This window comes from Electrophorus electricus, chromosome 13 (assembly GCF_041902795.1).
Source record: "Electrophorus electricus isolate QZ-2024a chromosome 13, ASM4190279v1, whole genome shotgun sequence".
In the NCBI taxonomy this organism is placed as follows: domain Eukaryota; kingdom Metazoa; phylum Chordata; class Actinopteri; order Gymnotiformes; family Gymnotidae; genus Electrophorus; species Electrophorus electricus.
Genome location: NC_137509.1, coordinates 10,358,158 through 10,372,749, shown reverse-complemented (window position 1 = coordinate 10,372,749; position 14,592 = coordinate 10,358,158). Strand labels below are relative to the sequence as shown.

Sequence of the window (14,592 nt, the reverse complement as noted above, 5' to 3'; positions counted from 1 at the left end):
GTTTAACGTTTCAAATGAGCACGTAGAGATTGCTATAGCAACCAATCAGATTCTGCCATGTTGGGACAGTTTAACCAATTACAGAAGGAATCGAGGAGAAAAACGTGGATGCCCTGCCAAGCGGGCATTGTGTCGAGGTGGGCAAGGTGGAAGTTACCCGTTTGTCGAAGACTAGTGTTACCCTTTCTGTTACAATGGTTGAAGTGAGGATTTGGGTGGGGTGAGTTAGTCGTTCGTCTGCGTAAAAGGCAACTTCTTTCTAGAGAAAGTCATGATGGGAGTAATGAAACGAGGAAGTGTTGGACAATAGAACGAGGTGTTTCCGCTTCGTCGCGCCAGGAGGGTTCCCAGCCCAGAACTTATTGCGTGTCTTCCTCATGCCAATAGTGGTGTGTTTCACCACATAAAACTATTCTAATCATATAGGCTAGGGTTGACTGAGACACTGCGTGTAATTGTGACTTTTCCTCAGACGGAATTCAGAAAAGTGGAAAATACACATTCTTGCTGTGCGCTCGCAGCTGCAGAGGGGCTCGATACACTTACAGCTCTTTTATTAAGCGGTTTGCATAAGGACTTCCGCCACTGGTTTTTCCCTTCTACACTGACTGCGAAGGTGGCGATGAGAGGAGCCCCGGTGTCCCGCACACACGCCGAGCTGGCATGGAAACCCGAGGCACTCAGAGGATGTGTCGTAGAGGCGCATCATTCGGACACTCGGATTTGTATTAAATCGAAGGACGGAATCTTGTCCTAATTCGCGGAGGCGGGACTTATTTACACCGTGTGTTCATTATGTTGAAGGGACTACAGATGATGTTTGCGTACTCTGTGTGGAAGTACAGGGACTATTTTGTCTTAGCTCAGTCATAAGGGTCTATGGCACTTTAAAGGCACTGGATACGTAGCCTGTATTTTTTTTTTTTTTTCTGGCAAGGAATTGTGTTATTAACCCTGGATGGAAGTGATGTTCCTGAATTGGGAATTCATCATCATTTGCACTTTTGTCTTTGGAACTTAACTAATGGACTGAAACGGTTTAGTTGTCGGCTTGCCAGAGATCCTGCTAAATCGTTACATTAATCTCAGCAACAGCACGATAAGTCTTTCTGAAGTGTGGACTGGCTACGCACTCATGGAGTTTGGATCTTTTAACGTTCCCGACATAGCTTCTATGTGAAATATAGATAACATATTTATAGAATACGTTTATCAAGAACATATCATTGTGGTCCTACTATCTCTCTTTTAGCTAATATATTTGGGGTGTTTTTTATTTCCCTGATGGAAATCTTAAATTCAGCGATTGCTGATATTTAAATACGGTGCGTTTTATAGGTTAACTGCTGGGTCTGGCGTGCCGTTGTTGTTAATCGAATCTTGACTGTTTGACGGATTTGCTAACGATTAGGTTTCAATATAGGGAAACGAGAAAATTCACGTTTGTATCCTCCTCCCTTGCCGTGGGAGGAATTGAAAGCTTTCGCCCACTATGACTTACTTATCTCGGGCAGTGGTTGTATTGCTACGTGGACTCGTCATCTCTGCGGTATTGGGATTAGAAATCCGCTCCGGTGGTCTGTTGACCCATGCGACCCCAGACGCCTCAATTGTTGCAACTACAGGTAAGGTTTCCAAGTCTATCATTGTGTTATTCGTGCTAATCCCTACCCTTTTACATGCAGAGCAAGGCACGACTTCTTTGCGAAACGATACAAAATTGTACGCTTGTCGGTCATATTTTTCTTTGCTAGATTTAATGTGGCTCTTAATGTGTATATAAATGATGATTCCTCTCGGCATCCGTGTTACGAGGTAATTACGATGGTACGGTTATTTCTCTGGTCTTCGATCCGTCCCTTTACGTTATCTCTCGAAGGTTCGAGAGAATGCGACTCTCTAACAAGCAAGAATGGTCTCCCAAATGACAGAGGTAACCCCCCATCCTTTACCCAGAACTCCCGCTGTCTCATCGTTCCCCTCCCACAAGAGTATGGGGGCAGCCCTTGGATTAACAAGAGCCAGGCATCCCCTCTTTAGGCATCCCCTCTGTAGGCATCCTCTCTGTAGGCATCCCCTCTGTTTACCGTCACATTCCTCAGCTAGCGTTAAGTATTACACATTGTGTCTACCGCTGTGGGGCGATAGTGACGGTGGACCATTGGCTCCATCGCTTAAATTACAGCTTTCTTGTTTTCACAGTGCTAAATGGATGGAGTACAATTTCACTCTTTCCTGCACTGGAGCAAAAGAGACTGGTAGCTCACCATCACCGACTGATGTGCAGTAGTCACCACATACCCTCTTGCGATTCGTGACTCCTGAGATTAGCAGAGGGTTGATTACAGTTGTTCCGTGGAACATGCCCAGGTAAAATAGGGACGAGAGTGTGCTGCTGAGTTGAAAACTTGATCATTTGATGTAGGTGTTCTACAAAAGTGCTGCAGGTGGTAACCACTGCAATGGTGCACCAGCAAAGCGCCAGACCTCAGGTTTCTATTGAGGTGCTACAGCATGACATTCCTGTCACCAAACACCAGAAGGAGACTGTATGATCTCAATGTGCACAACTCTGACTTATGTATATATAAATATCTAAAGAAGATTCCAGGGAGTAATGTACTGTATTGTAAAAGTAATGCAATGTACTGTAAAAAATGTAGAAATGTGGCATTAAAGTATTCAGGGATTCCAGGAGGTGAAACTAGTTTGTTAGGAAAAGTAGATGTTTAAATCACATTATCATGTATTTTCCTTTGAGTTTCCTAACTCTATTGCTGCCATAGCAACAACTGGCAATACAAACTGATGTGATTAATGCATTATCCATAAGCATTAAACTGCCTTATCACAGGAAATGACAAATCTTTAATTCTGATGATCTGAAGAGGTTCCACACAATTGACAACTCCTGCAGTTATGCGTGAGGAGGCAAGGGTAATAACAATCGGTCCTTTCTTGCTAGTTATTTTAGTGACTGCGTCAATATATTTACATGTAGCACATCATATATGGTTGTAGGCTACAGCAGCATGATTATTATTCGGTCATTTATCTCACTCTTAATGTGCGTATCTTTGTTTTGTCTTGTCTGTTGGAGATTAGTGGAGGATCCTTAAAGAGGGATGCGGACTCTGCATCACCCTGGAGGATTCTGAAGTGTTTAATTATAATATTATCCACTGTTTTATATTTGTAGGATGATGAGTGAGCGCCAAAGGAATTCTTGATGTTTTAACAGAAAATCTGTCTACAGGTCAGTGTGTCCATTCTCTGAACAGGTAAAACATGAGCCCAGGTGTCATCTATGACTTCCTTAGGAAGTCCACAGTTATGAAAATAATATTCATACATTCCATACTTTTCTGGAGGAAGTTCTCATTTCATTCTCACAAATATGCAAATATGCTTTCCTTAATAGCTCTGAGTATGGGATGGGGTATCTGCATTACAAAATGAAAGCACAGACCCCCCCCCCCCCCGCCCCCCAAAAGAAAAAAGAAGAAAATAAATATTGTTGTATCATGTGGGCATTACATGCTGGAAGTGTGTGAATGTGCACTGAGGATACTGAGGTTCAAACTCAAATGCGTGTGAGCGTATGTGGCACTTCTTCTGCAGCTCTGACTTGGCAAGGTTAGTCCTGTCCAGCTGCTTTCTCACTCCTGGGCCAGGATTTAATGACGGTGTAGCATTTCGGATGTGTAGCCGTCTGGCCTGGGTCAGGCTGTTATGACAGAGAGCTCGCACTTCAGTGGTAACCCCTTCCACCCTGCCAAGTGCACAGCCGGCATCAGTGTTCAAAGATGGATCCAGACTGCCTAGGTTGCTAGACTTAAGTTCACCTGTGCACAGTTACAGGCTCCAAGCACAGGACAATATATCATTGTCCTAGGAATACACCTATTAGCCTAGTGCCAAATCTACTTTAGAAACAAATGAGCAAGATGAGCCACCAACTTTATTTATGGCCATTTAATGCTGCTTAACATGCACATATTTTATCTACAGTTAAAATGATTTTTATATGTTTACTACTGGCTAAAGAGAGAGATCTGAGGTGTATTTATTAGGTCTATTAACTTCTGTCAAGAAACTCGGTTCACCTGGGTTGAAGGCTACTTAGTCTTGCATGGACACACCTAGCAACGTTCCAGGGACCAACCATTTGCAGTGGCTTCCTGGAAAGATCCAGGGCAGGCATTTGATTGGCTCAGAGTTGCTCTGAGGGACAGAAAAGCAGAAGACAAAAGCTACATGCCTATTTTGCTATTACATCAGAAACTGACTTGACAAAACTAGCTTTTTACACAATATACAGCTGACTGACCATGTACACGGCATGCAGAAAGTGTGAGTAAGTATTTGCCGGGCTAGGCCTGCTTTCACTTCCTCAGCTCGAGAGGGTTGGATGAGGCAGAACAAATGAGAAGGAGTGCTGAGTTGGCACTGCCTCCATGACTGTGACAGGTTCAAGTTAAGCCTGTGCTGTGAAGAGAAAACTTCTTATGAGAAGCCCCAGTGCCAATGTCAGTTTCTCATTAGAAGCTTTCAGACAGTGAGGCGTAGGCCAAAAGTGTGGGTTTGGATGGCTGGAAGAAAGATGTCATCTACATTTCCGTGCTTTAGTCTGTGTCCTACGCCATGCAGAGGGCAGAGGCCCCATGATGAAGATAGGGGGCACAGGACTATAGTGCTTGGAGGAGGTGTGGGGGAAAGCTTTAGGTACGTGAATAAGAGAACAGAGTTGAAAGTCCCACGTGCCATGACTGTTTGGGTGTGTGTATGTGAGTGCGAGAGAGGGAGGAAGAGAGAGAGAAAGGTGATGTGTTGGCATTGCACCAGTTTCCCTGAGGGTTTGTGTGTATGTCAAACAAAACTGTACTTCAGTATCTGGCAGGCCTGCTCAAGTTGACCAAATGACCCATTCCCCATCTGGCACTTTGCTATGGTCATCTGCTGCTATGTAGAACACCACTGGGTGTGTATTCATGAAACTGAGGGATTGATGGAGAGAAAATCTATACATATTAAGTGCAAACAACTAAGTGTGTTTGCTCATACTTATGAGAAGGCATATTTAGAGAATGTGATAACTCCAGAAAGGGAGTGGTTGTATGTGTGTTCTTTTGTACATGGCCTGGGTAAGTAAATGGCTCCCAGTTGCAAACTCATTAATGATGGAATTTCCTCTGCTACTGATGGCTATCGTAACTGTTTAGAGTACAGGGATGATGAATGTGTGTGGCCTTCACATTGGGGTAAGGGTTAGTATGTTCTAGCATGTTTTGTCATTTAGGATAGAAGATATCAACCCAATCTGCTTGGCTTAATCATGAAATTGGTCCCCATAGTTCAGATAAATAATGCTTAATCTCTCTTTTTGAATTGTTTCACATTTAGATTTCTTGAAATTCCTCCTTGCCAATGTATTTCTAATACAGCACAACGTCCCATAACCCCATAAATGCCCAGAATAAGAATTGCCTAGGATTACTGATGAACACTGGTAGGTGATGTAATCATTATATGTTGATTACATGATTGCCTGTTTGGTGTTTCTACAGACTAGAGGCAGAGGTGCCCATCATTTAAGGGGCTTTGCTCGGTGGATGTTTTAGAAGTAGCTAAAGTTCAGGGTAGCAAACTTACAGGTGACGTGAATTCCCTCTGAAACTTTCTCATGAAATCAGTGACCAAAGTAATCATGGTCTTGGTATAATTTTTCACAAATCTGTTCGCGAATAATATTCTTTAATTAATGGGTATGATTCTACAAAACAGGAACAAACTATTCTGCTTATCATGGTTCAGGTGTAACATTTGATTACCCCTCTGAAATTGGAAGCTCACAATTAGCACTTACAGTAGAGATAAACTTGATATCCTGTCAAAGATGACGCCCTTAGCTGGCTACTCATCAGAATTAAGTTACTGCACACAAATGCTGCCAAACACACTTTCACAGTGTAACCTAACAAAGGATTCCTTACTAATGCAAATTTACCATGGTAGTGCTAATCTGATATAACCAGAATATCTCAGTGGTTTACCAGTGCTGGTTCAAATAATAAAAGATAAATTCAGAACAGTGTGCATGTACAACAAATTAACAACATACAGTTATGTGCAAAATAATAGTAGTCTGACATCACTAATGTATTTAATTACTGATTTTGGCAGAAAAGATAATACATCATGGGGAAAAAAATTCATGACTGGGTGTAGCCGAGTAATGGGCAACCAACAGAATCAGTCATGACATGCATGCTGCTAATTGGGTGTAATTGACTCATTTAATGAAAGGGCTGTATTCAAATTAATAGCAGTGTGGAGTTCAATTAGTGAGGTCATTCATTCTTTGAAGAAACAGCTGTCAATTATGGCCCTTATTTAAAGAAAGTGGGCAAATGTTGTACCTGCTGGTTTTAGCCCTTGCTCAGTGAGTAAAATGGGTTGTTCCAGACATTGTACCGTAGGAGAAAGAACTTTGATTAAGAAGTTGATTGGAGAGGGGAAAACATATAAAGAAGTGCAGAAAATAATTGGCTGCTCAGCTAAAATGATCTCAAATGCTTTAAAATGACAAACAAAACCCAAAACACGTGGTAGGTAAAGAAATACTACCATCCATGTACATCATAGAATAACAAGAATGGCAAAGAAGCATCCATTGATCAGCTTCAGGGAAATCAAAGAAGATCTTCAGTTACCTGTGAGTACTGCAACAATCAGAAGACACCTATGTGAAGCCAAACTATTTGCAAGAAACCCTCGTAAAGTATCATTACTGAAAAAAAGACGTGTTAAAAAGGTTACAGTTTGCCAAAGAACACATTGACTGGCTTAAAGAGAAGTGGCGTAACATTCTATGGACAGGTGAGAGCAAGATTGTTCTTATTGGGTCTAAAGGTCACAGACAGTCTGTGAGACGACCCATAAATGCTGAATTCAAGCCACAGTACACTGTGAAGACTGTAAAACATGGAGGTGCAAGCATAATGGTTTGGGGATGTTTCTCATACTTTGGAGTCAGACCCATTTATGGCATACCAGTCACCGTGGACCAGTTTGAATATATCAAAATACTGGAAGAGGTCATGTTGCCTTATGCTGAAGAAGAAATGCCCTTGAAATGGGTGTTTCAGCAGGGCAACGACCCCAAACACACCAGCAAGTGGGCAACATCCTGGCTCCAGACCAACAAGATTGATGTTATGAAGTGGCCAGCCCAATCCCCAGACCTCAATCCGATTGAGAATTTGTGGAGTGACATCAAAAATGCTGTTTTTGATGCAAAACCCAAGAATGCAGAAGAACTGTGGAATGTAGTCCAGTCAGCTTGGGCTGGAATATCTATTTGCAGGTGTCAGATGTTAGTTGACTCCATGTCACACAGATGTAAAGCAGCTATCAGAAATAAAGGTTATTTAACTAAATATTACTTCAGTGATCAACAGAAAAGCTAAAACTGAAAACAGCTTTCATTTTATACTGTAAATATTCGAGTTTGTAAATGAAAATGAAGACACTGCTATTTTTCTGAACAACCCATTATTCTTTTTTCTTCATTTTCAGTTTAAAAATTGATATTTTGTTCATGTTTTCATTGGGAATTGAATGTGCAGTGCTCCCAGTGCCTTTGTGTATATGGAAATAAATGCTATTATGAGGATTGAGCTTTTTCTCAGTTGTTTTAAACACACTGCTATTATTTTGCACATAACTGTAAGTGCGCTTGCAGTTAGCTGCAGGTACACTGAACATTGACAGCTAGCTAGTTAGATAACTATATTGTTTGTCACTGGCTGTGCGTTCTTCAAACTAGCTAATCTGTCAACTGCCGTGCCTCATTTATAGATGAAGTGAATCTAAAGAAAAATAAATGATGTAGACTAACAGTTTTAACAAGAAAGATGTTTACTCATACCCTGGCTAATTAGAAAGTACATCGTTATTGGAATTATTCAAATTTTGAAATGATGTGATTTATTCTTTGGTTTTACTTGCACTATTAAAGAAGTATCATTATTAAATCCGGTACTAATCGGATGGTCCTGTATTACCCTTAGGTTTAATAATTTGCGGTCTTAACAACAACAACAAAGGAAAAAAAAGGGGTGGCTGGGCTGGTGTCTCTTTTCCTATCTCCTGTGCTGACCATTGACTAGCATGTCATTGTTAAATTTTATTTCATGTTTTCATATTTGATCTACGGTGACTAAACTTCATACAGCCTTGTTTTCCTTTCTCATGTCAGGAGTAGGTTTTCACGTGCCATGTGGTTGGCTGTGAGGAGCACTCTAATAATGTGATACTTTTCCTTCCTCAGCCATGTTTTTTGCTAAACAGCATAGCGTAATTAAAAAGTTAGGATTTTATTTACTAACCTATTTTTGTATAAAACACATGTTCACTCAGATGTTCATTTACTAGGAGAGTAAATCTGCCTACTGGATGTGTTCTAAAACAATTTGGAAATAAGAAAAAGTGAACCCATCAACTGTAACCCCAAGTGTAGCCAGCCAGTAACAATATCATTGTTATCTGTGCCAAGAGTTTCCTTTTTGGACTAAGAGGAATGAAAAAATATTTTCAAAGACCTAACTAGGAGAAAGTCAATGCTGAAACCAACATTTGCGAAGATGTATTCCTATTTAGGTAAGAATTTTGTCAGTTAAAGTGCATTGCAGTTGACAGTAATGCATCTTTTATCCTCTTAATATATATGAGATCGGAGATGTGTTTGCTTGTCAGAAGAGTCTTTGCAGTAACAAGAGAGGCTATTTGAACAGGAGAGTAAACATTTGGTCTACCCATGGTGTTTGTTGACTTATCTATGAAGTGACTGAAGCACTCATTTGCATGCTGTCTATTTCATCACTCTGGCCAGGAGACCATATCTGGTGCCTAACACTAGCACAGTGTTCAGCAAACATGATTGCTCAAAGTGGTTTTAGAAAATTGGTAGAGGTTGTCATTTTAAAGAGATGCTTCTTTACTTTTCCCTTCCTGACCCCATTGGTAGGTATAGGAGACTTTTGCAGTGTTTAGGAGTTAGTTATTATTTGACCATGTTGTAGTTTCTATTCATTTGCTTATTATTTACATTTTATTTTATCTTTGATCAACTTTTAAAAAATCTTTTTCATCTTCTCTTCTGTGATTTGTAAGAAGCACAGTTCCCATAATGTGACTAACTCTCACTATTGCTGAACTCAACCGGTGAACTTGGTGTACAAATCCTGCTGTGATGTCAGCTCATCAACTGGAGCTTTAATACTGCCAGCCCATTCCTGGGAAGGAGGGCAAGGAACAAGTTTGTGGCATCCATGGGCAGAGGGCAGGTATTTTTGCCACGAGTGGTAATGTTTTCCAGTAGGATGTGATGCAGCCAAGAGATATACATTTGTCTGCCTGTGTTGGGATCAAGAATGGCGGAATCAAGGTTGCCTGTGATTACGCGTGTGATGCAGTCACTGGCTCCGGAATGTTCCGCATAGTTTTCGAGCTCTGTCACAGTTAGACAGCAACTTGGCTTTCAGGTTATATTTTGCCTTGGGGGTAATTAGTTTTGCACCCTGAGGTTCAAAACAGGCATGCTCAAACACATGACATTTGGATTTTGCTGTGGTGACCCAGACTGACTATTATGGGTGAAGGTGTCAGAGGAACCCTATAGAGGATGAGGATAGCCACTTTTAAGGGAGCAAATGAAGAAAATATTCTTTGATAATTGTTTATTTAAATGTATCCCTTATCCCTTTTAGTTAGGGAAAGTTGTTTTAGAATTGAGTCCACCATGGTCATCATGCTTAAAATGGCCTTTTCCCCTAAACCTCTACACTTAAGAAATACCAGAACCATGATAATGCTTTCATTTGATGAATATATTCTTTCAGATCTAGTATACAAGTCAGAGATCTAGTTTATATTATCTTCTCTTCAGATTCAGATCTGTGGCAATAAGCCAGCTGATGTTTGGGTTAAGGCCTTTCTGTTAGGGTAAAGTTTTTGAAGTATGGTCTACTCTGGAATCTAATCGTATCTGTTTCTGATAACCACATAAGAGTGCAAGTCTCTTTTGGCTCGGGTTATGGTTACCTAATTGGCTAGCTCCCTAGAAACCAATGCAGTCTTCAGTGACACACATCCCAAATATTGATTCTTTCTTGCATGTCTCTAATCCACATTTGTATGTGAAGATCTGTGGAGCAGTGGAGATAAATGCAGGGTAATCCCTTCACCTTGGAATCCCTGCACACTAAGCCAATTCTTTGAAGGACTTCATCTATCTGCTAGCTCCAGTCATGCAAAAAATTGCTCTCCATGTAAATATGGTTCATTGCACTGTACTGCCATGCTGTACTTTCTGATGTGGCCTTGTTCGTGTTGTTTTACGATAAGGTGTTGATCCAGCCCCAGAATTACTCACTGCATTTGTATATGGCTTACATGCTGAGCTCATCTTTCCAACTGTCCAACATCTTTCAGCTGCCGAGTTAGTATGCATCTTAGAAAATGTTAGCAAACTAAATGTAAACAAAGGAAAAGGATCCTGACATGCACGTGGGGCATCGTTGACAGGAGTCTGGACACCGGCCGAGCTCCACTGCCTGCATTCAGGCACTGCAGACTACTGTATGGTGGCACACGCCTGTCAGATGTCTTAATGTCGCGCCTGCAGTAGCGGATATGCTGTGGACTAATTGGCTCCTGGCCCTGGTTTGAAGTGGACCAGCCGTGGTCCAGCACTAGGAATGGCAGCTGATGGAGCTAAAAGAGGAAGAGGATTTGAGTTGCTAAGAGTCACTACAGAGGAAAATGTACAACGGATTTATTCAGATTTGGGCCATGGCTTACATGCTTTACACACACACACGTGCGTGCGCGCACACACACTACTGGATATTTTATTTGTACCTTTCTATCTTGCATTTGACAAAATATAAGTGAATGTGTGTGGTATTCTTTGGTAGATTTTAAAGAGTTTGTGTGTGTGTGTGTGTGTGTGTGTGTGTGCGCGCGCGCACATGTTAAATCTTTGTGAACAGAATTGCTTGTACTGGTTGTGTCACAAGAGTCACAAACCAATTTCTGCTGTAGCCCCTTCTAGCAGCTGCCATCTTTGGTTTTCTAATGCTGAGGCTGGTCATCTAGAACAGTCGTCCTGAAACACTGCAGTGAAAGATTTGCTTTCCTTGTATTTCCGCTCTCCATCACTGTATATCTTATTTAAGAGTTGGTTTCTTAAAAGCATTGCAGCTTTGAAAGCATTTACCCCTTTAGGAGAAAAAAGTGATGCTTGCTATGCAGTTTTCTAATGATATACATCAGAACCATCTATTGTTTCCATAGCATATAACAAACAACAGTTGGACCCCAGAGTAGCACAGCTGTCCATCGTCACATCATTGGGAGATCACGAGTTCGAAACCCAGCAAAGCCGCAGCCGTCCCTGGACTGGAGTCTGAGAAGCCTTACGGGGCCTGCTGTCGGGGGCAGGGAAAGGTGGCTTCGTTTTTCCCCTGTCTATCATTGTGATGTCAGCCAGTCACGGGCTGGTTAGGTCACATATAAAGACCTGGACGGTGAGCAATCTCCTCTGAGGGTAACCCCTTGCCCTGTGACGGCCAGTGTCCTGGGGGAAAAAGTAGGTGTTTGGCTTCACGTGTCATGCAGGCTCCCAGCTTCCCACTTTGGTAGCTATCGCGTGATGGAGAAACTTAGATAGCAGGGTGGGAATTGGCTAGGGAAATGACTAGGACAAAACAAAATACTGAAATACTGAACACAAAATTCAGCTGATGAAACATCTGTAAATCTTAATTAATCTTCTGTGGAAATGTGTAAAAAAAAAAAGAAAGCTGCATGTGGGTGTGTATTGTTTGCTGCAATAATTGCTTTATAAAGTGAATAAAATAACAATGTAACTTAACTAAGTTATGAAATCCCCTTTCATCAAGTTGCATACAGCTAGTGTTGCTTTACCTGTATTTCCTGTTTCAATTTATAGTAATAATTGACTTTTCAGACCTGTCTGGGTTGAGAGGTCTTGAATTCCCTTCAAACTGTATTTCAGCAGTCTGAGTCCATGGCTCACCTTGTGTGTTTTTGAGCTTTACCACTCAGTTTTAAAACGAAAAGCTAAGGAGGGTTTGGATACTGTTCACGTGACAGAAATGTGGAGGGATATTTTAGATGAGCGGCATAGCTGTGCCATCTTATTTCAGGGACTTTCCCTGAGAGGGAGAGAGGGAGAGGTAGAAGGAGAGAGGTAGAGCGAGCAGTAGCTCAGGAGGGCTGACTGGTGTAGATTTCTCCTTGCTTTATGCATCTCACATAGCAAGGCCATGCACAGCCCTCCAGTAGCCTTTGCATAACTTAACAATAAGTGAGAGTAATTGCCTCTGTCGCTGCAGAAGCCACTGAAACTGTTAGTTAGTAAAGGAAATGCTCTGCTGATGAGAGGATGGTATTGTCTCTTAAGAATCTGGCTGGGTGGCGTAGGAATCTAAAGGCTTTCCCTGGCGCTCTGCACGCCAGCCCGACGCCTCTGGCTGTGGAACTCATCCTTTCTGCTTTGCCTCAGCCGGCTTTTTCAGCTCCCGAAAACGATGCAAGCAGAAAAGCCCTTAGCAATGCCTGAATGTGAATACTCTTTTCTCACCAAGAGCCTGCATGCACAACCATGTCCCCGTTAGATTTTGCGGAACATGCCACAAAAAAAATGTCTCAAGGAGACGGTAACACGAGAACACACGCTGCTGTGTTTCGTGAGCTGCACTTTAAGAGCTGTTATAAGCTGCAGCTCATACAACCTTTAAAACTACTTTGCTTGAATGAAGTTTCGTGAGGGGAGGATGAGGGGTGACGTCAGGGTTGAACTCCTTACGCAGACCTCTGTGTTGCAGGCCAGCTGGCTTCATTTGGCTACTGGATTTGGGTAGTTGGCACTTCACAGCATCTTTTGTGGCACAATGTGATTTGATGAGTTGATGAGTTACCATATATCGCAAGCTATATGTGGCACATTTATGTCTTGTTTGTTACTATTTATTGATCATACACAGGCAGAGTGATGATTGTTGCTGTTAATAAACATCACACTAACTATATCTGAATGAAGTGGGTGTCTATAGTAAGCCTTGATGCTGGGGATAAGCCCCTTGATGCTGGGGATAAGCCCCTGGTATGCCGCCACCATTTCTGTGTATCTGAAGAGACCCTCTACCTTGCATCTTGGTCCCCACTCCTCTGCTCCACTGCAAACTTTTTTCTGGCCGGCTCTGTGGCAAATCTCATTACAGCAGTCCACTGCCCACAGAGACAAACATAGGACAGTGACACCTGTAATTAATCAAACATAGAGGCTGTAGGCAGGAGCTAACCTTGGCTCCTCTACGTGAAATGACCACCTTTGGTCACGGTGAGAAAGAGGAGGTGTGTGCTGCACCTTCAGCGAAGGTGGAACCTCCACTGTCACTGTTGGCGGTATCATGCTTCCTTCAGCAGCAACCCTCGCACTGGGCTCAGGTAGGTGGCAGAAGCACCCGGAGACAGCCATGCCACACACCACACAGGAAGTGTCTCCTGACTGGCAGGAAGCCAAAGCCTCTTACACAGGAGGGTTATTCCTCTTACGCAGTAAAGTCAGTCCTCTTACACATAAAGGTCAGCAGCAGAGGGGTGAAGCCAGGAGGCAGACCTTTAGATGGTCAAATAGTTTTTCTCCCAGTTTGAAAATCTGCTGGTCTGTGTGTTTTGTTAGTTACATAAGCCTGTGGAAAAAGCGAGGTTTCCGCATGTTCAAGCTCACTGACTTGGAAGTTAACCCTCTGGGTATGGTATAGCCTGCAAGCCATACAAGCACAAAGCAATCATCTGAACACTTACACTTGCACTATGGTTGGGTAGTGGCCTCCCCCAGAAATCGGTAGACTACTGTTCACACTTTGGCATACACAGCTAGTGTTAATGGAGCCTGTGAAATGGCAGTGCAGGGAATTACTCAGCTGTTCTCCCCGCCTACACGTCCGGATCTCCATGCATCACGTCACAATTCCGCTCGGCAAGCCGGATGCTTCAGGAGTTACACATTAGCATATTCTTCCTATTGTGGTGCGTGTTGTGCTATTCTAATGCTGAGGGTTGGCTGGGTCTGAAAGGTGCTGAAAGTGATGGTGGAGAATATAGTGTGACTGCAGTGATGCCTTGCACCCATGGCTTTAAAATCTTTCATTTATTCTATAATTTAAAAAAAAAAATAGCATCATTTTTGAGGGGTATGATAAAGTAGAGTGGTAAGAATGTCAGCATACTTTTATATGGAAGGAACATGAATATCATTCAGAACAGATGGTTATTAACTTATAATAAACTTCTAAAATAAGAGCACAAAGGTCACTGACAGCAGTGACAGAAGACAGAAGTTGCTCCACTCATTTCCCTAAACTCAACAGCTACTAAAGTATCATTTATAACCGCGTGCTTTTCTGCGTGTAGCCTGTGAGGAGGGCGAACCTGGTAAATGGGTCATACATTGCGGGTCAATAGTTATAGGAGCCTCGTGGGTGCTGCTTTTTGACCAAG

At 42.3% G+C, this 14,592-nt stretch overlaps 1 protein-coding gene across 4 annotated transcripts in view; it reads left to right on the top strand.

The window, feature by feature from the left end:
* Positions 1 to 101: 101 nt before the first annotated feature.
* The window catches only part of stim2b (stromal interaction molecule 2b), a 30,091-nt gene continuing 15,600 nt past the window's right edge, over positions 102 to 14,592 (top strand). For 2 of the 4 annotated variants that reach the window (XM_081694590.1, XM_081694589.1), the window contains exons 1-2: positions 1,486 to 1,625; positions 3,200 to 3,256. Coding sequence is in view for 2 of the 4 variants with exons in the window: in XM_027003799.3 (XP_026859600.1) it covers positions 1,493 to 1,625 (133 nt within the window). In the remaining 2 variants the exon portion in view is untranslated. Of the gene's footprint in view, positions 1,626 to 3,199; positions 3,257 to 14,592 lie in introns of all 4 variants that reach the window. The other 2 variants (XM_081694588.1, XM_027003799.3) reach the window with 1 other exon arrangement.